This window comes from Lampetra fluviatilis, chromosome 31 (genome assembly GCF_964198595.1).
Source record: "Lampetra fluviatilis chromosome 31, kcLamFluv1.1, whole genome shotgun sequence".
NCBI classification, from domain to species: Eukaryota; Metazoa; Chordata; class Hyperoartia; order Petromyzontiformes; family Petromyzontidae; genus Lampetra; species Lampetra fluviatilis.
In genome coordinates, this window is record NC_136305.1 from 7,051,733 (window position 1) to 7,075,830 (window position 24,098).

Below are 24,098 nucleotides of genomic sequence, written 5' to 3' on the forward strand. Positions count from 1 at the left end.
TGTGGTGTACATTCGCCGCGTCGCTCGCAAGGTTGCGAGTTCAAATGGTGGTGGAGGGGCGGGGGGAGTCGATCAACCCAATCGTCCCTCCCCCGGCAGGGTCGATAAAATTAGTATCCACTTCTCTGGAGAAATCGGCAGTGGGGGGTCCTAATGGAGAGACTCGCTCCCGCCATAGGAAATGTGGAATTCGCACCACTGGATACTGCACGGCTGTAAGTGAGTGGGGCGCAATAGGCGAAAATTTGGCTTGGGTTTGTTCTTGACTTCGACAGAACAGCGCTTGGGAGGCAAAGGGGTTGGTGGATCACGTCGAGATTTAAGAAGCTCCCAAAGCCGCTGGGCAGCCAGGTGTGGCTAAGGCGGGGGGGGGGGGGCTGTGCAAAGAGAGTGGGTGGGTGCACCAGTCGGTGTGGGACCACAATATCGGTGTTCATCATCTCCTCGTACCGCGGTTCCCTTCCCACACTAAGAACCAAACTCCCTCGATACAGGGTGGCCCGAAAGTAAGGACACCATATAGGGTTATTTACTGTATGTCGGTATGGACTTCTTTCGCACCGAATGCAACCAGCCGTGCTAAGCGGAGGTAAGATTTTTTAAATGTCATTGTTTTATTTAAGTTAATGTTTTATTACCGTTATTTATGTCAAATGCGTCTCTCGTTTCCAGTGGGGTCGCATCAAATCCGTTTATTAAAACTCTTATCAAGAACCCTGCGAATTCGGATGAAGCATAGTTGAAGAATGGTAAAATATTACCCCTAAAAATATAAATATATCCTAAAATGCATTTAAAAATATTATTTATACATGCGTTTAATGTCAATGGACGTCTGTTTTTGGGATTCGTTAACTTTACATAGGTAAATGATTGAATTCGGAATTGTATTTGCAATATATATACCCACTTCCCTCCTTCCCTCTATAAATCTTGGGTCCCTCGGCCTGAATCTGGCGCCGTCTCCACGACGTCTTGAATGCTGATAAATGTTTCAGCTGCACTGCCCTCTGCTGACGACGCCGGAGCCTGCAGAGACCTACAACACCTGTTATGCATGGTCCATCCTCTATCCAGGGCTACATCTGCTTGGCGTTCGATATTTGACGCGGTCGGCTACATTTCGGGCTATATGGTCAGATGGGCACACGGATAACATCTCCTACTAATTATATATCTGGGCAAACCAGAATTCCTAACGAAGCTCCTTCCAAGCAAAAACATATCTTAATGGGTCTCATTTCGTTAAATAAATGACCATCAATCAAACGCGACGTCAGGCCACTTTGTATCAGCGTGTCTGTGCGTTGGGGCAAATGCTTGTTCGCAAGCACCTAATTGTCTGTGCGGATCTGTGCGTGTGCATGCGTGTGTGCGATGGACGTGTGTGTGTGTGTGCGTGTGGGGCAATCGGTAGTGTAGTAATTGGTGCGCTGCTAACGACCCCGAAATACTTTCACCGATCCTAGCCCCCCCCCTAGGTCGACTCGGCCTAAACTGAGCATCTGGTGCGGTGTCTAAAACGTCTATCGGGGAGACGGGCAGTAACCGGACGTGTTGCTGGCCACGCTCTCCTCCGTCGTGTGCCTTGCCAACCCTAATAGGTGCTCGCAGACAGCATTTGCACCAATAGTCTGCTAATAATAAAACGTATGCGTGTGTAAGTGTCTCTATAATTCTCGTGTCGCGGTCATCGTCCTATTTAATGTTCTGAAATCTGTTAACACACGTACGTTATAAATATATACATGTATCACCATCGTACTACTAAAGCACGCATACATGAATGTTAATATACACTTGCAATGTTTGCTGATATACATACACACACACACGAAATGTATCGACATAGGGGGAGCGGTGGCGCTGTGGTTGACGCGCTGCATTATGAACGACGCCGTCTGAATTCGATTCCCCGCCATAAATTACATAAAACGAACTCGACAATCGTATAACACACACTGGCCTTACCAGGAAAACTATAACGAACGACGTTTCGGGCAATGACCCTTAATTCAAATGTCTCCCCCCTCGCCCTGCACGCCGTGACCAGCGTGGTGAAGTATGGCCAAACGCTCCCCCCAGCCACCCCCGCCTATGACCAGCAGCCGATTGACAAAGGTCTCCAAGTTATTTCGTTGTCTTTGTATCCATGCGTGTTGATTCTCACGTGATCCAACGTAGTATATATTACACAGTGCAAAATCTGTACATTTGTATCTATGCAGAGGTGTTTCCTGTATATATAGTAGTGTGCATTTGTTTTTTTTTTATATTGAGTACGATTTATATTACAGTGACATAACCCATTTCCACGCTGCCTTCATAAATTACGCCAGATTCCATTCCATTCGTTTGTTACATATATATGCACCTACTATTCTAAAATAAATGTGCACAATTTCGCATGCGTTTTTCGTGTACGTGCAAAAGAACGCACGAAATGGATAGCGGTGTCCACTACCTTCTCCGGTAGACGGGTCACGAACGAACAAAAACAAACTGAAGTGTACACAACAAACACGTGCAGAGATGCACGTCTGCAAATGGAGCGAGAGACGACGGGAGGAGGAATCAACCACGAAGATTGGAGAAGGCACGCTGGGTTGGAAGCCTCCAAACTGTTAGGACGCGGGGAAGGGGGAGGGCTTGGGCACGACTCGGGGCTAGACGAGACGGTGCCAGACGGCCAGGGATGGGTGACGGGACGCCAATGCAACGCGACGCGTCCGAGAAGGCGCCCGGCGGGCAGAGATGGAGCGATGCAGGAATCTGTGTGCAGGTGCCAAGTGGATTCTTAACCATCGTAGGGTCGTTGAGTATAAGCGGCGGGTTGCGATTAGCCTTCATCCAGCAGTGGATCAATCATAGCCGCCGCTGCTGCTGATGATGATCTTCTCCCAGAATATTTAGGACTCGCGATCTTAGCCTCAATAATTCCTGAAGGTCGATCGGTCGGAACGTCCAGATGATCGTAATGATAATAGAATAGCGCGCGCGCGCACACACGTGTCGTGTTTTATAATTATCCCTGTAAGATATTCGTATATTGCCTCGCCGTAAATATCCGGAGAAGAGCGGGATATTGTATTGAATCTGTCCCCATGAACATGTTATTTACGCGTATGCCTAGACTGAGTTACCTGGTACGTAACACATTTTCCAATTAGCCATACAAAAAAAACCGTGCGTGATATGTATACTGTATACACATTCACAGCGCACAGACGAATATAAGCCTCGTCCGTATGAACTTGAATGTCACCAGCGTGGTGAAGTATGGTCAAGCAGCCCCTCGATGCTGAGTGCGGGGGATATGCCTTCATCCAACAGTCAACTGACAACAGTTACATATGTGTACAGTACTTAATGTTTTATCCTAAGTGTATAAAATACACATATCGTAAATGCGTATTCGTAGTAGATATATATGTTTTTAATATGCACAAGCGCATACCTTGGCAAACACAAAGATGAATGTCCCCGATTTAGCGATATTTCATACAAAGACAAAGATCCCCTGAATGGCTGTTGAGACGAGTGCTGTTAGTCGGCGTCAACGGAGGCAAAGCGCTTCGCACAAAGACCGAGCTGGCGTGTGGCCCAGACGCACGCCCGGCCGCCTTTGTCTCCCCAGTGCCGATGGGTTTTTACACCGCACCCAGATTTATTTAATTTTTTTAACGCCGAATTGACCTAGGGGGAGGCCCCAGTAACCTGTCCGGAATAGTTTTGCCCAACCGATGTAATCCGTCCGGCGGGAATCTTGACTCTGAATGCTCAACTCGGGATCGTCTCACAATGCCGCCAACCGCCGCGCCACGGCTCTCCCCCTAAGAAGATCGTAACGAGAGGCTCACGTGAAGGCGCGTGCGCGACCATTGCATATGTAGCGAGCAGCGGTCTCGCTACGTTAGCCGTGCGTGTCCAACACAATTTGAATGATGGTGCTATCACCCCGCCTCCCCATCACGCATCCCCTCTACCCCACCCCCCACACACCACGTTACCCCCATCTTATCCCATCGCACGCAATCGCCATCGCACCAACAGCAGCCGACATTCGCCACCTAAGTGGCGGTCACGTCACAAAGGCGCCTGTGCCAGGCTAGGTGCACTTTGAGGCCACGTGAAGCGTCGATGGCTCGCTGGCAGGAGGTCTCGGAACACACCCAGGTGCCGTGGGTTGACTGAGATGACTGACATGCCCCCACCACCTGTGCTTCCTACTGTGCCAAATGTTGCAGTATTATATCCGCCTGGTATTCCGCTCGTTGTTGTGAGCGTCGCTCCTGGAATGCGACTGCCTCCTTCACGAGCCTCCTCCCATGAAGGCCGATTTTGACACCGCTGGTACCAATCGTCGGCAAGTCCACACGGCTGCACATCCTCCTCCTTTGTAACACATCGGTTCAACTCTTCTCCGAGCCCGTGCCGCACCCGTTTAGCCGCCTCCGTTCTCCGGCCAAACAGAATCGACACTCTTCACTCGCTCGTCATCCGCACACCATTCTTAGTCCCAACACCACGTCGCATATCGCACGCTCGTTACACTCACTCGGATCGTGGGTTTTTTTCCACGCAGTTCAAGCGAAACGTCGTATTTTGACTGCGATTTTGTTTTTAATTTTGTAAGATAGTTGTTGATTATATTAGCCGTGAGTTGGAACAATAATAATGATCCGCGCGCTTTTAACAACGATTGTACACGACCACGTGACAATGTGCATTTGTTTTGACTGTCGGGTGGCGGAGGGTTTCACTACAAAGACAATTGGGCCAGGTCACTGGCCGCGCACAAACCAATGGTGAACATTACTTATACAGATGTTTGTCAATCCGCTGCTAGATGGAAGGCCTCCCCACGCCGTATCGATCGGGCGGGGGGAAATTGTTTGACCATACTTCACCACGCTGGTAAAAAAATGATGGTTTGGTTATTGAAATAGGAGGGAGCGGATTTAAAATCGTAGCGGTTGCTCCAATTACAAACCAGGCTCTCCGATAGCGGAGACAAGATCGGCGGACTTTTATACGTATGATTTGGTGTGTGAATGTGGGTTCACACAGTGTTGTACGTGTGAGTATTTACACAGCATACGTGTTCTGTACACACAATACGCGTGTCTAGCCGTGTGTGCAGGTGTGTTTATGGAGCCGATAAGCGTGTCTGCTTATACCACTGCTTATATGCATGTCCAATGCATCACAGTGAAATATATACATTGTGTATATATGTGTGTTCGTTATATACATATGTACGCTTGTAAAATGTGTAATTAATAATTGTCCGCTCGCATTAATTTCCGGCATAAGACCACTGGGCCGAAACGTCGCGATAAAATGTATTCTTCTACGATTTATAGGAAGATAATTAATCTAATTGCCTTTTACCGTTGCCTCTCATGCACCGGTGAACACGCGCGCGCGTGCACACGCGTGCGTGAACACGCGCGCGCGTGAACACGCGTGCGTGAACACGCGCGCGCGTGCACACGCGTGCATGTACACGTGCGCGCGCGTGCACACGCGTGCATGTACACGTGCGCGCGCGTGCACACGCGTGCATGTACACGTGCGCGCGCGTGCACACGCGTGCATGTACACGTGCGCGCGCGTGCACACGTGCGCGCGTGTGTGCTAGTACGTGGGGAGCGGTGGCGCAGCGGTTAGCGCACACAAACCCGAGGTTAAGAGTCTCGCGCGCGACCTCCTCTAGGTTGACTGAGCCTTAAAACGATTATCCGGTGTAATGGATTGAACACTGGCACTGGGGAGACAAAGGCGGCCGGGCGTGTCGTCGGCCACTGGACCCCCCTCGCGTGCCGTGCCGGCCTTCATCGGTAGTAGATTATGGCACTTGCCCCCCCACAAATAGTCTCTGAAAGGCTGTACCGGGAGGGGAGGGTAATCATTATATTTGTGTGCGCGAAGCAGCTTATGAATGTGTGGAGGCTGTTATATTTGTACGATTTTAAGATGTTAATGTAAATCGAGGTGTGTGTGTGTCTCATACGTGCTTGTATGTACAGTATATAATAATCCGTACAGTGAAATGCGGTGTTGCGTGTGTGTGGGGAGCGGTGGGACAGCGGTTAGCGCAATGCGAACCCGGCTTCTTTTCCCCGCCTCGCGAGCAATGAAAGATGACGGCGAATATTTGAACCGTTCCTGGGGCTTCGATAGTCCTGATGTTTAAATATCAGCACTGGGAAGACAAAGGCGGTCGAGCGCGGTGGTTGGCGACCCACCGCTTCGTGTGCCGTGCCGGCCTTAATAGGCGCTCGCTAACACCACTTGCCCCAGCGGTTGGTTAAGGCTATGCGGAGGAATCAGAGTTTTTTAATATTTAGATTACATTTAAGTGTGTGGTGCGTGGTGCGCTATGATATATATAGAAGGCTGTGTGTTTGCACGCATGCATATATGTATTTGTGTCTTTTAGGACGTGTAATCCACAATCTGGTGTCTTTGTATATCGGTTTGTGTAATATGTGCGGTCTATGTTGTATGTGTGTATTTAAAAATATAGCGCAAATATCTGTTGTGTGTGTAATATGTTTCTATAGAAGAGCGGTTACATTTATTTTTTCAATCCCGGGTAACCAGTTTTGAAAAACCGGTTTTGATAAACCGGTTTTAATAAACCGGTTACCGCTCTATACCACGCACCTTGTCGACTGAGAGACGCGATGGGAGGTGCCACCCGAGGGTGAGTGTCGGTGATGAGCTCTCGAATTCGCTTCCCATCTCCCGCCGCGGCAGTGAAACCCGGCGGTCGAGACCGTGTGGGTTCACCCACACAGCTGATCGATCGTGTGGTGGGGTAAATCGTGGGTACATTCCACCTAACTTTTAACGACCATTTGGTGGGGTGTGTGTGTGTGTGCAACGTTCACACGTGCGTGTGAACTGATGGGTGTGCAGTTTGTGTTAACTGTAATGCGAATATTTGTGTGCATATGTGCGCATGTATCTCATATGCTTGTGTGTATTTGTGTGTGTGTGCGTCGTGTGTGCGTCGTGTACACGTCATGTAATGTGGGGAGCGCTGTAGTGTAGCGATTAAATTGCTGCGCTAGGAACCGAGCAAAGAGTTCGATTCCTGCTCGTGGCCAGCAGCAGGTGACGATTTGTCTGAACCTGTGCTGGGCCTTCCCTATGCCCACTCGGTCTCCAAACGAGTACCTGGTGCGGTGTGTAAATAGCAACACTGGGGAGACAAAGGCGGCCGGGCGTGGTGCTGGTCACCCCCCCCCCCCTCGTCTGCTGCGCTGTCCTTAATAGATGCTGCTCGCTAACAGCACTTGCCCCAACAGTCTGTTCAAGGCTATACTGGGCATCTTTGTCTTTTGCTATGGAATGCGCATCATCCAGCAATGGATTGACCATGGCTGCTGCTGATGACGCGTGCAGTACGCGTGTAACAACACGCGGGATATGTGTAAAACTATACTGCATCTGTATATGCGAACGAGCAGTTATACTGCATGCGATGACTGGCACTGCACGTTTTATATAATACGTTGATTGTGTGTGTGTGTGCGCGCGTGCGCGCGTTCAATCCACGTGTACTGCATTTGCTGTACGTGGGGAGCGGTAGTGTAGTGGTTCACGCGCTGCACTACGAACACCCCCGGCCACCCGCAGTTCCATTTGGCGCTCAACGCCACCCAACGCCACCCAACGCCACCCAACGCCACCCAACGCCACCCAACGCCACCCAACGCCACCCAACGCCACCCAACGCCACCCAACGCCACCCAACGCCACCCAACGCCACCCAACGCCACCCAACGCCACCCCAGGTGACGATTACCCGAACCGGTCCTTGGACTCCCACGAGGTCGACACGGCCCCGTCCGCGTGCCGAATTCGATGCGCAGCCATCGCCACTGAGTCTGCGCGATGGAAGCGAGGAAATCCTCATCCCGTTCCGCATCTTCCCTCCCCACGTCTCCCCCGTCTCTGAACCCACGGGCGTGCATCACACGCGCGTGCACAAGACAAAGATCCGCCCCCCCCCCCCTTAACCGGACCTTTTGCCGGAGGGGGGGGGGTAATGTGGTGTGTTCGCGAACAGAAATGAAGGGCCGGCCAAGAACCACGCACTACGAACACCGCGGCAGGATACCCGTTTAAGGGCCGAGTCGACCTAGGGGGAGGTGGGAGGACCGGTTCAGATAATCATCACCCGGGCTGGTGGCCATGAGCGGGAATCAAACTTGTTGCACGGCTTCCTCCCTCGCACTGCTCCACTTTGGAATTCCCTCCTCCCATCGTCTCCTCTCGTCCCCCCCCCCCCCCCAAGCTCTTTACAACCTTCCTCGATCCAAGACTCGGTGTCTTCTACTCGTGTCCACTACGGCAACTTGGTGCTCCATAGCAGAAGTTTGTGGGTTATATCGCGTAAAATATAAACGCGTCGTTAAACCCGCCGTCGCCGCCGCCGCACGACCAACGAGTAATGTTTGTCACGTGAACGGGAGATGCCAATTAGTTACGAGCTCAGCACACCGGTGTGGGGAGTAAACCCGCAACATTTACAATTCGAGGGCGACGTTTCGCCGGTAATTACAATCAACATCGTCAAGCGACAGCCAGAGTTGTGGAGAAATCCTGTTTCGCTCTTAAACTTAGTGCTGTTTGTTGCTGCCCGCTTGGCGTTTTGGGCATTTTTTTGGACGTGTACTCAGTCGCCACGATGCAGATTATAATACATTTTAAAGTGCCATTTGTTGTTTTTTTGCCCTCCACAGCATTCGCTCGCCAACGTTCATCGGCCACCTCAGAACGGGAGTCCGGCTGTTACTTCGGGAGGTCTTCACAACCGGGATAACCCCTTTCTGAGACGGAGAAACAAGAGGACACCAAGGGGGGGGGTCTTACGGCACGCAACATCTCCTTGAGTTCAACTCCGAGGGAAGGTTCATTCATAATGGCTACGCCGCCCAGCACAGCGGAGAGCGGAGGGGGGGCTGCCTCGAGTGGAGCGGGGAAGGACCCCTCTGCGCGTGTCCTGCGACCCCCAACCGGTGAGTGTGAGTGTGCGTGTGGTGACATTGATCGAGAATGTAAAGATACGGAGGTGATTGGACTCGCCGATTTGACCGGGTGACCAGTGCGGTGTCAAGATCGCCCTCTGTGGAGGAGGCTCGTGAAGGACGCTGCTGCTGCTGCTGGGGAGTTTGAGGCAGTCGCCCTCCAGCAACAGCGGAGGGCAGAAGAGCGAAACTCGCAACAACGAGCGGAGATTCATCTTCTTGGTTCTTTCGGTAAAGTCACGTAGAAGGGAAATAATAAAATAATAAAAATAAAACATTATGAGATAGAATTCTCACGACGTTTCGGCCACAACGCAAGCAGCCGTCCTCAGGTAAAGAGCAGGTCTGTCGGAAAGACAGCGTCTGAATGGTCTTTCCGACAGACCTGTTCTTCACCTGAGGACGGCTGCTTGCGTTGTGGCCGAAACGTCGTGAGAATTGTATTATATTATGTTTTATTGTTATTATTGTATTATTTCCCTTCTACGTGACTTTACCGAAAGAACTAAGAAGATGAATCCCTGCAGTCACGAAAGCTTTAAATCGAAATTTAACGAGCGGAGAGTTGTCACAGTCGGGGAGCACTGTTGGTGTATCAGCCAGCCATCTCAGTCCGTGGAAGCATGGCACCTGGGTCTGTTCCGTGGCCTCCTGCCAGCAGGCTTTCGACACTGCACGAGGCTTCACTGTGCACCCAGCATGGCACAAGCGCCGTGGAGACGTCACAGCCACTTAAGCGGCGAACCGCGGTTGTTGATGGCCACCTATCCCCCGCGTGTGTTGCGTGCAGGTGCTTGCAAACGACACTTGCCCCAACAGTCTGTTATAAACTACACTGGGGTGTTATTTATTAGGCAGATGGACGGGCAAACAGTCGTGTTTAGCCACCACTGCGAATAATGGACAGAAGTTGGTCCACACGAGTCTAGTAGCCAATTGACACGATCTTAACAGCAAGTACACTAATGGATTTTACAGTAGAATGGAAATAATAAAATAATAAAAAATAAAACATAATCAAATAATTCTCACGACAGCGTCTGTCTCCCCGACAGACCTGTTTCTTCACCTGAGGACGGCTGCTTGCGTTGTGGCCGAAACGTCGTGATAATTATTTTAGTATGTTTTATTTTTTATTATTTTATTATTTCCATTCTACGTGACTTTACCGAAAGAACAAAAAAGATGAATCCCTGCAGTCACGAAAGCTTTAAATCGAGATTTTACAGTAGTACACAAAGGTGTGCTGCTCTGAAACTGCAGGAGGGCACGAGTCCCATCCGGTATGCCAGGTGACCGCTTTGTGCGTGAAATTGTTCCAGGAGAGAATCTTGAGTGTTGTTTGTCTCCGTTGTAACCGTCTCGTTTGCATCCCGTTTAATTCTCGCATCTCCCTCGCGGTCTAATTAATATAATTAAGCACAGGACAGGTTTTGGATATTTTGCCGCTGGCAAAGGAGGTCCCATGATGGAGCTGCTCACCCCGAGCTCTCAATGTCCTGACGGTGGCATTGTCTTTGTGCTGTTCGCCTTTTGGCGTCCTCTGGTCTAACACTCTTCTTGGTTCTTTCGGTAAAGTCACGTAGAATGGAAATAATAAAATAATAAAAATAAAACATAATAAAATAATTCTCACGACGTTTCGGCCACAACGCAAGCAGCTGTCCTCAGGTGGAGAGCAGGTCTGTCGAGGAGACACTCTGTCGTGAGAATTATTTTATAATGTTTTATTTTTATTATTTTATTATTTCCATTCTACGTGACTTTACCGAAAGAACCAAGAAGATGAATCCCTGCAGTTACGAAAGCTTTAAATCGAAAAATGGTCTAACACTGTTTGAGACGAGGCTCTAAAGAAAGCTGTCTCTGGTGTGGACCAATCAGTTTCAAAGACAATGCATATACTGTCAGAGCATGTTTTTTGTTTGCATGTTCACCACAAGTATAAGTGGTTAATGCAGACATGATTCCTTGCAAAAGGTTTCAGTTTGGTGTTTTAACATCTTAACAACTGTTTTGTTGTCAGAAAGTGGAAAACCGATTTTTATGTGGGGGATAACTCTCCTCCTGTGTGGTTACTCCCCCAACCTCCTTCCAAAACGTCTGGCCAGTGTGTGTTTTGATAGTAGGCCAAATACAGTACTGAGTGTTACCGTCTAGATGGGTCTCTAGAGCTCCCCCGGGGTGGGAGGACACCCACCGCTATAGCGGTGGCGTAGGGCTGCACCTTTTACCATCTACGCGTTGCCCCATTCCACACGCACGCGTTAATAAATCACGCGCGCGCGCCAATGCAGGGCTTATTTTAGCCCAGCGAGAAAAGGGGGGTGGGGGGGGTGTTATGGGGAGCGGTGGTGTAGCGGTTAGCGCGCTGTGCTACGAACCCGGTGATCCGGGTTCGATTCCCGCTAGCGGCCAACACCAGTGACGATTATCTGAACCGGTCTTGGGCCTCCCCCAGGTCGGCTCTGCCTCAAATGATTACCCAGTGGCGGTGTCAACATCGCCACTGGGGAGACAGGTGGTCGGGCGTGGTGCTGGCCACCCCACCACCCCCTCGTGTACCGTTCCAGCCTTCATAGGTTCTCGCTAACAGCACTTGCCCCTACAGGCTGTCAAGGCTATATGGGGGGTCTTTGTCTTTGTTTGTGTGTGCGCGTGATGTGGCGGTATGGATTTTTGTGTCGAGGTACTTAAGCCCGGAGAGAGAAAAAAATACCACAGGTGCCCCCCCCCCCCCATCATTACACACAGCCCCCCTCTCCCCCCCCACATCCCCCAATCCAAAATAACGACGTCACGACGCCTCCCACACGGTACGGAGCAGGGTGGTCCGGACGGGCGTCCTGCTTGTCCGTCATCTTGACGAGGAGGGGGGGGGGTGGTGAGAATGAGTAAGTCGGGGGTTGCTGGACCACGCAAAGGTGGAGCAAATCCGTAGGTGGTGCCTGGTGTGGAGGTTGTTCCAGCAAGTGGGGGGGGGGGGTGGGTGCGCGTCCCCACGTGGTTTCCAGGGCGGCCGAGGTTAGTGGATCGGGCAGAGACGGAGCAATGGGGACGAGAAGGCCGTGCAGTATGTAGGAGATGTGCATTGCTGCTGTTATAGCCATCGAGTCGGTGATGACTGAGCGAGTCCTGGGATGGTGGAACCGTGAATCGAAGCCAGGATATATGTGTGCAATATATATATATTCTAGTTGTGAACGTACGCTCGACCGAATAATTTTGCCAATTTTTTTTAGTTTTCGTCCCCTTCCACCTAGAATATCGTTGCATTTCTGTCGGTTGCTCAAGATCGTTTGACATGTAAGGAGACATTCGGGCGCGGCACGGACACTTGATGAGGAGGCGAAGGAAAGCAAACGAAGCCTTGCGATAGCACGGCGGGGCTAAATCCTGCAACCAAGCGTGGCGATGATTGTCAAATGGGGGGAATGAGTTGACAGGGCGATGGGAAGCGTTTGAGTGTGTCAGTGTCTTTGTGTGTCAGTGTCTGTGTGTGTCAGTCTTTGTGTGTCGGTGTCTGTGTATGTATAAATGTGTTGGGAGCGGTAGTGCAACGGTTCGCGCGCTGCGCTTACGAACCCGGCGGGCCCAGTTCGATTCCCGCTCACGGCCAACACCGGTAACGAATATCTGAACCGGTCTTGGACCTTCTCCCCCAGGTCGACTCGGCCTCAAATGAGTACCTGTTGCGGTGTGTAGTAAACATCGCCACTCGGGGAGACAAAAGCGGCCGGGCGTGGTCCTGACCACCCCCCACCCCCATCGTGTGCTGTTCCCGCTTTCACGGGGGTGCTCCGCTAACAGGACTTGCCCCAACGGTCTGCGTAGGACACATGCCAGGGAGGATGTTTGTGTCCGTCTCTCTCTCTCTCCCCTTCTGTGAGATTGGCTTGGACAAATACAACAGAGGGGGCAGCGGTGCGTGGAATGGGGAGGGGGGGCAGAGGAGAGAGGCCTCGGGGTTCATGAACAACAGAACGCCCACCCCCCACTCGACTCCCCATACTGCTCAACACAGCCGTCTCGCCTACCCAATCCTCGCCCAGCTGTGTCGCTCTTCTTCATATTGCAGCGTTTCCCCATCTCTTGGTGGGATTTCACTCTGGGTTGGAGTGTGTTTGTGGTGTTTTCAGTAGTAATATAGCGGTTAGCACGCCGCGCTACGAATCCGGCGACCCGAGTTCGATTCCCGCTCACGGCCAACCCAGTGACGATTATCTGAACCGGTCATGGGCCTTCCCTAGGTCAACTCGGCCTCAAATGAGTACCTGGTGCGGTGTGTAGTAAAGTCTTCGCCACCAGGAAGGCAAGGACGTGGTTCTAGCCACCCATCCCCTCATGTGCCGTGCCGGCCTTCATAGGTGCTACTCGCTCACCGGGGGTATTTTGTCTTTGGTGTTTTTGGTAGTTTTTTGGAGATGCGAGATTTTTATTTTCAAGTGAACCAACTTATATATGTCAATAACTGAAACCTTGTGAACCCGATTCCTCCTCCATTGTGTCCCTACCGGAACGGTGAATCAAGTCAGCGGGTGATGCAATCCAAATGCAGATCCGCATCCATTGACCAAGTGGGTAAAAAAAAAAAATTGTATGTTAAATGAATTTTTGCCATCGCGATCTGTGTAACATTCCTCCCCACGAATATTAGGATTCTGTCTTCATCGTGGGACTTGGGTCCCATCGTTCTCCCCGAGGGCTACCCACCTACCATGTGGGATTCCCAAATAGAACCAACCTTTTTTTTTATCTAGCTCGGATGCTTTTTTTTGTGTTTGATCGCGTAAATATATAAATGTGTCCGTTAAACCCGCCACCACCCGACGCAACCAATTAGTAAGGTTTGTCACGTACACAAAACGTGCCAATTCGTTACGAGTACAGCACACCGCTGTGTTGGAGAGTAAACCCACAACATTTACAAATGAGAGAATGACGTTTTGACGGTAATTACAACCAGCTTCATCAGGCAACGGCCAGAGTTGTGGAGAAAATCCTGTTTCGGTCTTTATATTTACACGATATAACCCAATCACCTTGTATATTTGCCTTTGCACTTCCCCAATGCTTATTTTGACGTCTCTAATCAATTCTGTTTTTTGTATCCTTTGATTTTTGTTTTTCTTATTTTTTCTAATAGTTTTTTACAGTAAATTCTGAGAACCGTATTTGAGTCCTTTCGTTGTTGGACATTTGCATCTCTCTCTCACTCGCTCCTCTTCAACAAATCCTTTGTGGTCCTCCGATCATTATGCAATTTTTGATTGTTACCCTTTTCTCTCCATTTTATAGGCTGGTTAGCGTGCTAAAATTTGTAGAATGATGATGTCCCCGTTGACATTGTGCTTCAAAGTAGTGTGTGTATTTATGTTAGGTGTTTGCTAGCCGCACCTACCCTCGGTCTAAGGCTATATGTGGGGGATCTTTGCCTTTGTAATCTATGATCTGTAGTCTACCAGTCTTGTCAGTCGGTCAACCCATGACACTCGGGCCTGCCCCATAATATGTCCAGCGAGCCTTCGACATTTCACCTGGTCTCCAAAGGGCACCTAGCCTGGCACCAAGCGCTGTGGTTCATTTCAAGTTCAAGTTCATTTATTAGGTGTAGCCCTGTGAGCCATTCGGCTCTTGAATCGGGTGCAACCGCAACAAACAAAAAACAAAAACATGAACAAAAAACATCTTAAAGTGAATATGTGACTGAGTGCAAACAGAAAATCCAAGAAAAGACAGCAAAATATTGGAGAAAAAGCACCGTACACAAAAATGTGCAAAAATCCCAGTGGGATGCAAGTCAAACAACAACGACCACAAGCAGTGGCGGCTCCTGCAAAATCTCTCAGGGGGGGGGGGCAAATGTCTGGATGATTTATAAGGATAAGGTCCACCCATGCAAAGGATAAATTAACAGCTTAAGCATGTAAGGGCAACTTCACTTCTTTAATATTAATGAAAAATAAAGTGACTCTTACAATACATCATGTTTGTTTCTATATTCACTATTAATACAATCCACTCAAGTTTATTTTATTAAAGATTCCACTAGGTGGCGACAAATACAATTGTTGACTGAAACGTGCTTACGTATGATGACGTAAGCACGTTAGTGCGAGCCCTCCCGGAAGCCATAGAGAATGCATTGCAGCGCCACCCGTTCGAAAAAAAAACATCTTTGAATGTAAGTCTATGGGAACACTCGGGGCGATTCTCAGCCGGAGTGAAATCGCCCAAAAAGAGGCGGTACTCCACAGAACGTGACATGACGCTGATTGGACTATATCCAGAGGCACAGTGACGGCTAGCGTGACTCTGTGGTTGAATTACATTGGTGGTGCGTCGCCCAATCGCCCTAATGAAGAAACCGCCCCTGACCACAAGACAACTTAGATTAAGGCCATCAGTCTAACTCTGTACTACAACAAACAAACATGGCCAAACCAAAAAACTTATCGAAAATCACCAAAATAAAGCCATAAAAGCACAGTGATCATAGGAACATAGAAATAAAGCCATAAAAACAGTGATCATAGGAACTGTGACCGAATTTTCACAATAAACGACGTAAACAACATGTACCATCAAACTCTGCAGCCATATCTGGCTGCATGAGTTGCACGTCTTCGCCACTTTAGTGGTGAATGGGTGGATGTTGATGGGCCTTGGCAACTTACATCTGACAGTTCTCCTAGAATGTATTTCAGGCAGGCCTGACTCTGCTGACGAGACACCACGTGTGTCAAAACCAGCCCAAAGTGTTTTCCTGAACTGAATCCATGCTGCTGAAATTATGCACTTCCAGAAAGCACATGGGGCCAAGGGCATGCGAGACGACACTTATGATTATCTTGTTGGGAAAAGTAATGGTTTATTTTAAATGCCTAAAAAAGGCTCGTAGTGCCAGACGAAGGCACGGTTCCATGAATGTTCTTATGATTCTAATGGATATCCAAGACGAAGCTGAGGTGAAGGCTAAATATATGTTTAAGCAGCTTAGGGGTTTCATATTTCCTGTTTGGAGAGCCAGACTAAACACCTTTTTGTTAGTGGGAGTCCGTCTAAAGCTCCGTTACAATTGAGATCTCTGGGTGAAAGGCGATTTAGAAGTGTCAATTATTATTATTATTGTTACTGCAGTGTTAGGGGTCAAAGACTCGGGTGTCTGACTGACACCATTTTAAGATCCTTAGAGGTCACGCTGTTAATGTCTGACCATTTAGTGAGCCAGTCTAAGGTACGCTTGACAAACAGAAAAACCTCGTCAGTAACACTCTTAAAAGATATAGAATCGGTGACGTTTCAAGCAATGCCAGTGTTATTGACGAATGTGTTGAGGTTTTTAAGGCTTATTTTAATATTCTTATGGTCCACTGTTAATGTCCCCGGCTCACGCAGTCGGGCCGCAGCAGTTACACGAGTCAGATTGTTGGTGCACGGGCTGCAGTAAAACAGCTGATATACCCTTTTAAAGGGCTTCTATCATGAGTGCACCTGCGCGCACACAATGAACCTTCATCCGTCGCAACTAATAAATTTCGCTTGCATTGTCTAATATTTTAAGTGTTTGTGTGTGTGAAGCCACTGAATCGATGGCAATTAACACACAGGCCTAATGATGGTGAGATAATTAATTTGGAGCACCGCATCTCCTTAATTTGTTTTGCAAAATGTTCATTATTAATACTTTACGTGCCGGGTAATAATATAAACATAAGCCTTCGCCATTAGTCTTTGTGCAAAAAATCATAAACGAAACGAGAGTAATTAAATGCATGAAGGGGTTTTAGCGTGAAGCGTTCGTGCTGTGTGGGATGTTTGTGGAGTCGAGGGGTATGGGTTGGTGGAGGTGTGTGGAGAATGGGGGTGGTTTTAAAACCTCTGCTTGTGTGCAATAATATTTGTGGGAAGTGGTAAGTTTAGCGGTTTGCACATGAGGCTCCAAACCCGGTGACCCGAAATTCGATTTCCGCTCGCTGCCAACACCAAGTGGACGATGATGAAATTATCTGAACGGGTCCTAGGCCTCCACTAGGTCGACTCGCCCTCAAATGAGTATCTGGTTTCGGTGTGTACACATCGCCACAAGGGAGACAAAGGTGGCCGGGCGTGGTGCTGGCCACCCACACCCCCCTCGTGTGCCGTGTCGGCCTTCATCGGGTGTGCTACTCGCTAACAGTAAGTTAAAGGCTATACGGGGGCTCTGTTTTCGAGTTTGTGCGGTGCGAGTTTCTCTACTAGTGGTGTGTGCGCGTGTGTGGTCGTGTGTGTGTGAAATATTCGTAAGCGTGTGTGTGTGTGTGTTAGCGATGTTGCGTTTTTGCATGTCCTAGGTGCGCACAATAACAACAACAACTGCTGTGGGTATTTCTCGCAGATTACAACGATTGGTGTGAAGTGGCCCACGGCTGCACTCGCAAGCTGGGCATGAAGCTGTGTGGTGAGTCTCTAACATCCCCCCCCTCTTCCCTTTCGCAATCGTCCGTGTCATTGTTGTTTGCCAGTTCTCTGCCTGCTGCATCCACTGCGTGCCAGCCTACGTGACCGCCTAACAGAGGTCGCAACCGGGTACCCGATACCCGTACCCTACCCGATACCCGGCTACCCGTACCCAGCCGGGTAAGGGTACCCGTTTGCGACCCTGGTGCGGCTGGGTACGGGTAGGCCGTGAGTCACTGGTGAGTAACCGTTTGTCACTCATTTCTGGTAGGGTACGGGTAGGATACGGCTACCTGTACCCGTCCGGGTACGGGTACCCATTTGCGACCCTGGTGCGGCCGGGTACGGGTAAGGAATCAAAACCCGTTTGCGACCTCTGCCGCCTAACCCCCCCCCCACCCCGTTGCACGACTACCGCGATCGCCGCTTGTTGCAGAAGCTCTACGCTTCCAAGCCGGGCAGGGCGCCCTGCCTGGCTGATACCGCAGGCGGTGTCGACCGTCAAATGCGGCGCCTCCATCGTGCGATGTCGTTCGAAAAGAGGGGGGGGGGGGGGGCCGTTGTGTGCTGGGTTTCGTGGTGAAAAATTTGAAAGCATTAAAAAATTGTTCTCTGTTGGGGAAAACTCTCCCAACGACAACGTCGCCCCCATCCTGTAAAGCTGCTGCCGACTGTGTCTGTGAAACACAGCAGCATTGTGATCAGCCTTGCAACTACCAAACGAACTGGATTAGTATTACTATTACCTGCAGGTCTGTGTGTGTGTGTATACTATTGTGCCTGCATGACTGGCAGGCTGTGTAGGTGTCTCTTCTATATTATTCCAGTCTAAGGCTGGTCTCTTAGCGCTCTGTGCACATCTCTTCTTCACTGTCATGCCAAGTCTCCGAAATTCTGCCAAGTTAAAATCTCACCCGGGTGCTACGGTGGCACACTTTCACTATACCTCCTAAAGTCTCTCTCCCTCCTCCCAATGAAGTTTCAAACTCCTCTCGGCAGACAGCCCTAGACACGGCTCTGGGTGTGTAGCTCCAAGATTAGAGCCGTGTGTCCTCCTTTGAAAGGTTGAGTCTTGCTTTAACTTTCCCTTTTGAAGACCCCTCTCTATCTCTCTCTCTCATGGCAGTACAGCTGGGCTATGCAGAGGCAGATCCAGAAACTGCCCAAGTTGGGTTACGTTCTGAAATGTTAGCATTTGAAAAAGGGCCTGGCATTGATGAACAAAAACATATTTGGTAAATATCAATAATATACCAGTTTACAATCCTGGAGGCTTCCATCCAATCAATAATATACCTTGTCAGATATTTGTTTTGACGCCATCGTCATGAAGAGACATGATGATGATGACGACGACGACGACGACGCTCTGTTCCATTCCGGTGCAGTTCCAACTTTTTCACCAGCGGTGCGGCTGGTGAGTGTGCAGGCAGTGCAAATGCATCGACGCCCATGGGCCGAAGGGGCCCTGGTGCTCTGCTAAAGAGGTGGTGGGGGGGGGATCTTACAGCCCCCCCCCCCATTATATTCTTTGGAGCAGGGCCCATACCAATCGCGCTACGCCACCTCCATTCCCCACTCCACCTGTATGGCCCTGACTTTGTCCTTGGCCCAATGTGTACGGGTCCCCTGACCTCGCCCTTAAGTAGTGAGGATAAACAAATGATTGCTGGTGGGAACCAACATATAAATTCTGCTTGAGGAGGGGGGCGGGGGGGTACAAATATTCCGGGTGGGTGTGAACCGATCTTCATTTCATCACCAGCTCGCTGTCACTGACACGGCCATTATGAGGCCCCCAGAGCCACGTGGCCAACTCGCGGCGTTTAATCTTTCGAGAGGCGGAAAAACGCAGAAGCACTTTGCGACGGACTCCCAATTTATCGCCGCGACTTTGCCGCCGTAATCATCGCCGAGAGAAATGTAAATTGTCACCGTAAATGCCGGGAGCCCCCTTTTTTGTTAACTGTAAAAGCCGCCCCTGAGTAATGGAGAACACCGGTTCATTTGTGGCTCGTTGAAGGCAGTCGTCGTATTTATCACTGCGCGCGGCTCGTTCACGAACAAGAAATGTTTTATGTACAGAATTGTTAGTGCAGGCATCCAACGCCACCGTCGGCCACGAGCAGCTGCGCTTTATCCACTGCTTGATGATGGAATTGGAATCCTTTTCAGCCCCTGCAATGGTGCGATGTATTGCACACCTCAACTCGGAACGACTTTTCCCCCCTTCGGCTGCACTCCATCGTAAGGCTTGACCGTCGAGCATCGTGTCCTGACCAAACCCGGTCTTGTTGCTGAACAGTCGGAACGATGTCTCTAAATTGCATTGGGTGGGTGCATGGTACAGATAAAGATGCCAATTTAATTAAACCTCCGGAGTAGTTCTCATTGAGGTCATCTTCCAGGACCATTCTCTGGCACAAGGGATGTGCGCTGCTGCTCGCTTCTTGAATTGAAAATGTCTTGATCTCATGACATGGTGCTGACGGCACAATTGAAATAAAAATAAATCTAAATTCTGTGTGCGTAATACATGTGAAGACATTATTCACTGCTGTGTTGGCAGTGATGCAACAAGCATAATTTAACGAAACCATTCCCAACGTGTTCATCAATGACACTGGCCTGAAAATGAAAAGTGTATAATAGGCGACGTTTCGGAAAATGACCCGTCTTCATGTCGCATGTAAGTTTGACTCCGTATATAATGCAAACCGATGTTTGCTAATGAAGAAGGGTCATCGCCCGTAAGGTTGCCTCCTAATTAATTTTCCTGTTTTTGAAGGGACACGGTGTGATTGACGAATGCGTCGATGTTTTGTTGTCAAATTGTGAGATTAACTTGACTTCCGATTTTTTTTTTAAAGGCACACTATGTATTGACCATTTTTTGCTTAATCAACGTTGCTTTGTGCACGCTAAAAAAATTATTGTGTTTTAACATGACCATCACCTTTTTAAAAAGGTAATTGGCCCGTCCGCATTAAGTAAAAGTGAACCGATTACGACCCGAGTGGAATAATGACGTCTGGGGTTAGAAGGAGCGTGATATACAAGGTGCATAAAAACACATTCCTGCTGCGGAGGGAGCTGGTAGGAACGTTGGGTTGCTCGGTCAATGGCCAGGGTCAATGGCCAGGGTCAACGGCGGCGTGGTGTATTCCGCAAATATGTCCGACTGTGAGGGAGGGCACAAGCCGGCGTGAGTAGGTGTAACGTTGAGTTTTATAAGGGCACCACGGGGTGACCAGCCCCACCCCTCCCATTTTTGGATGCACGACGGACGGACGGACACAATAATCCCCTGTGGGCTGGTGGAACCAGGAGGTCCCTACCAGTAAAAGTGAGCGCTTTTGAGAATTTGCAACAACAGCACAAGAAGTCTACCTCCCAGACTCCGGAGACCACCTGGAGAAGATTCCAGGCACGTGACAATGATGGCGAACAAGTGGAGACTCTTTGACTTTTGAAGCTATTAACATACATTTGTTATCATGTTACAGTGTATTATCCGTTCTTTTTCCACTTTAAAAACGATAGTCCCATGTAAGTGTTAAAAAAAATTTGAAGCAACCTGTGTTTAGCTCGGAAAGCCTTTAATAAGGTCCCACTAGAATGTGCAATTAATCCAAGTACTGCAATCGATTCACGATTATCGGTTGGTATCATAGGCCTTGACCAGGTTAAAGCAGATGTGTAGGTCTTGTAGGAAATTCCCTACACCTCTGCTGTAGCAGACGGACAGAGAATATGGCTTCTGAGCAGAACCGCCCTGCTATGAACCACATTGGAGCTCTGCAAGCCTCTTTGCGTGCCTGGTAAGGCAATGTTGAATTATCCTTGCCAGCACTTTTCCCGTCACACCTGAGGAGAGGGAGATGCACCTGCAGTTGTCACAGTCTGTGCGGTCCCCCTTCTCAAAGAGGGAGGCCACCAGGGCATCCTTCCAATCCTGCGGAAAATCGTCCTGTGGCCCAGACAGTTGCGATGATGTCATGTAGGACAGTCTGCACACAGACGGCCACCCTCCCTCAACATTTCGCTTGGGAGATCATCTCTGCCCGGTGCCTTTCCTGGTCTCAGACTCTGGATCGCCGCTCGTAATTCCTCCAAAGATGGCACCCTCGGTCATCCACTCGGAAGGGGTGTTTACTTCTGCCAATATTTGAGGCACCGCAGCCACAGCAGGGTCATGTCCCCCACCTTTTGCTCACCCACTCACTCACCCACCCGCTCACCCACTCCCCTGCTCGCAGGGGCTTGAGCGTTCGTTCCCCGCTTAAGTGACTGCTCCACTCTACCCAGCGCCGCTCCCTCTCTTCCCCTCTCATCGCCTCCCTCTCCTCTCTCTCCTCCTTCCTCCTCTCCTTCCTCGTCCTCGTCGTGTTTGTGTTTTTGTATTTCGCTGTAAGCACCGCACACGCCGCACGTCTGTCTTTGCTTAAGCCGTTACGTTGAGGCGTGTAATGACCAGTCCAGCCGACCATGTAATGATGTTACGGGGGGCTGCCTGTGTGTGTGTGCGCGCGCGTGCATCTCCATGTGTGTGAATGGGTGTGTGTGTGTGCACGTGTGTGTGTGTGTGTGCATTGTGTCTGGGGGTACATGTGCGTGCATCTGCACGTGTGTCAGTGTGCGTGCATCTGCACGTGTGTCAGTGTGCGTGCATCTGCACGTGTGTCAGTGTGCGTGCATCTGCACGTGTGTCAGTGTGCGTGCATCTGCACGTGTGTCAGTGTGCGTGCATCTGCACGTGTGTCAGTGTGCGTGCATCTGCACGTGTGTCAGTGTGCGTGCATCTGCACGTGTGTCAGTGTGCGTGCATGTGCACGTGTGTCAGTGTGCGTGCATCTGCTTGTCTTTTGTGGGCATGTAGTGGGTAGCGGTTAGCGTAGAGCGCTACAAACCCAGCGACCCGAGTTCGAATCCTGCTGAGGGTCAACACCAGTGACGATTATCTGAACCGGTCCTAGACCTCCCCTAGGTCGGCTCAGCCTTAAATGAGTGCCTGGTGCGGTGCGTAAAAACATCGCCACTGGGGAGACAAAGGCGGCCGGGCGTGGTGCTGGCCCACCCATCCCCTTGATGTGCCGTTTTGGTCTTCGTAGGTGCTCGCTAACAGCACTTGCCCCAAAAATCTGTTAAGGCTACACTGTAGGTCTTTGTCTTTTTTTTTTGTACTCGCGTGGTCGTGTGCGGCTGTGTAGTATCTGTCGTGGTGTGTGCGCGTCGTCATGTTAACGTGATCGTGCGTTGCGTGTGTGCGGCATACGGGCATTCGTGTGTGTGGTTGTGTGCGAGTGTGTTCACGTGGTGGGGTGTGACGGGGAGTGACTGACGGAACGAGCTCTCTAATTACAAACGGCCGTGTTGCCGCCGACCTGAAAGCATTAGTCCCCTCCACTGCCCGATTAGTGCGCCTAATATGCTCGCCGTGACGGATACATATCGGCTGCGGGCCGTTGCGAAGTGAGTTGCCTTTGACGCGAGGCCGTATGAATATAAAATCACCCCACCCCCTTCCTTTGAAAGCGTCCTACATATGAGCACATTTTAATGTCTACTCTTCGCAGACGGAGCGCTGGAGGAGGAAATACGATGACAATTATTTAAACATATACGGGCATCGGCCTTAATCTATCCACTGCTGGATGACGACTTCCCCAAGCTGCGTGCTATCTCTCGCAGCCTTGTCTATCTTCGACACGCAAGTTGATGTAATCTCTCTCGGATATTATGTCTTGTTTATATTGAGGGCAAATGTTATTTTTTTTTACAAACTGCAAAGGGAAGTGTAATTTGCCCGTGGCGCTAAACGCAAGTGACCTAAAAAAGAATGTCACCTGTCGAGGCAATAATCCCGCCGTTATTTTAGATTTTAGCGTCGCTCTGTTTTACAAAAACGGCAACATTATTAGCAGCGGTCTTGTCACGAGCGGCTACGCGAAATCGATTTTCCTATCGGCCACACGACCATCTGCAGCCAGATGCGTTTCCGCCAATGTATTTGTCTTTCTCGCCTTAAACTCCCGTTGACTGGAGGCTGTAGGAGCGCAAGGCTATTGAATTATACAATAAACAAGCGGCCCTCGGAGGATGTGTCCAACATGCGAGCCAAGGGGGAAGGCCTGAAGCTAATCGTGGCTGTGAGGGGGCATTTGCTTCGCTAGCGTTTCAACAGTGGGGGGGGGGGGGGACCAGGTAGAAAAACGTGCAACAGTTCTGAGACCTGGCCGAAGGTGATGTGGTATATCATCGCTGTTTACCCAACGAAGAAGGAACTCTTAAATTCAATTTGTCTCCCCCCTCCCCCACCACCCCGCTGTTGTTATTCCAACTTTACTTTTGGAATCGTGCCATGGGACGAATCGACGATTCCGAAATCTCTCGGAGCAGTGCAGCGCCGCGTGGCAATGGCCTGCGGATGGCGGTAACCACAGAGCTGCTTTCCAGTTGGCGCCGGGGGGGGGGCTTCCTCTTTGCCCTCCTCCCCTGGGTGCCCCACAGGAATTTTTGCCGCACGGAGGTCAAAACCAAAAGTGTGTGTTTTTTTTATTTTCGAGCCTGAAATGTTAATCAAATCGAGTTCAAACCAATACAGTATTACTGTCA

The 24,098-nt window shown here is 49.9% G+C and overlaps 1 protein-coding gene across 1 annotated transcript in view; it reads left to right on the top strand.

Annotated features, from left to right (window-relative positions):
* Positions 1 to 24,098, top strand: part of GAD1 (glutamate decarboxylase 1) — a 58,073-nt gene that overhangs the window by 6,282 nt on the left and 27,693 nt on the right. The window contains exons 2-3 of the mRNA XM_078870994.1: positions 8,760 to 9,035; positions 17,422 to 17,484. Coding sequence (XP_078727120.1) covers positions 8,939 to 9,035; positions 17,422 to 17,484 — 160 coding nt within the window. The 5' untranslated portion in view covers positions 8,760 to 8,938. The remainder of the gene's footprint in view (positions 1 to 8,759; positions 9,036 to 17,421; positions 17,485 to 24,098) is intronic.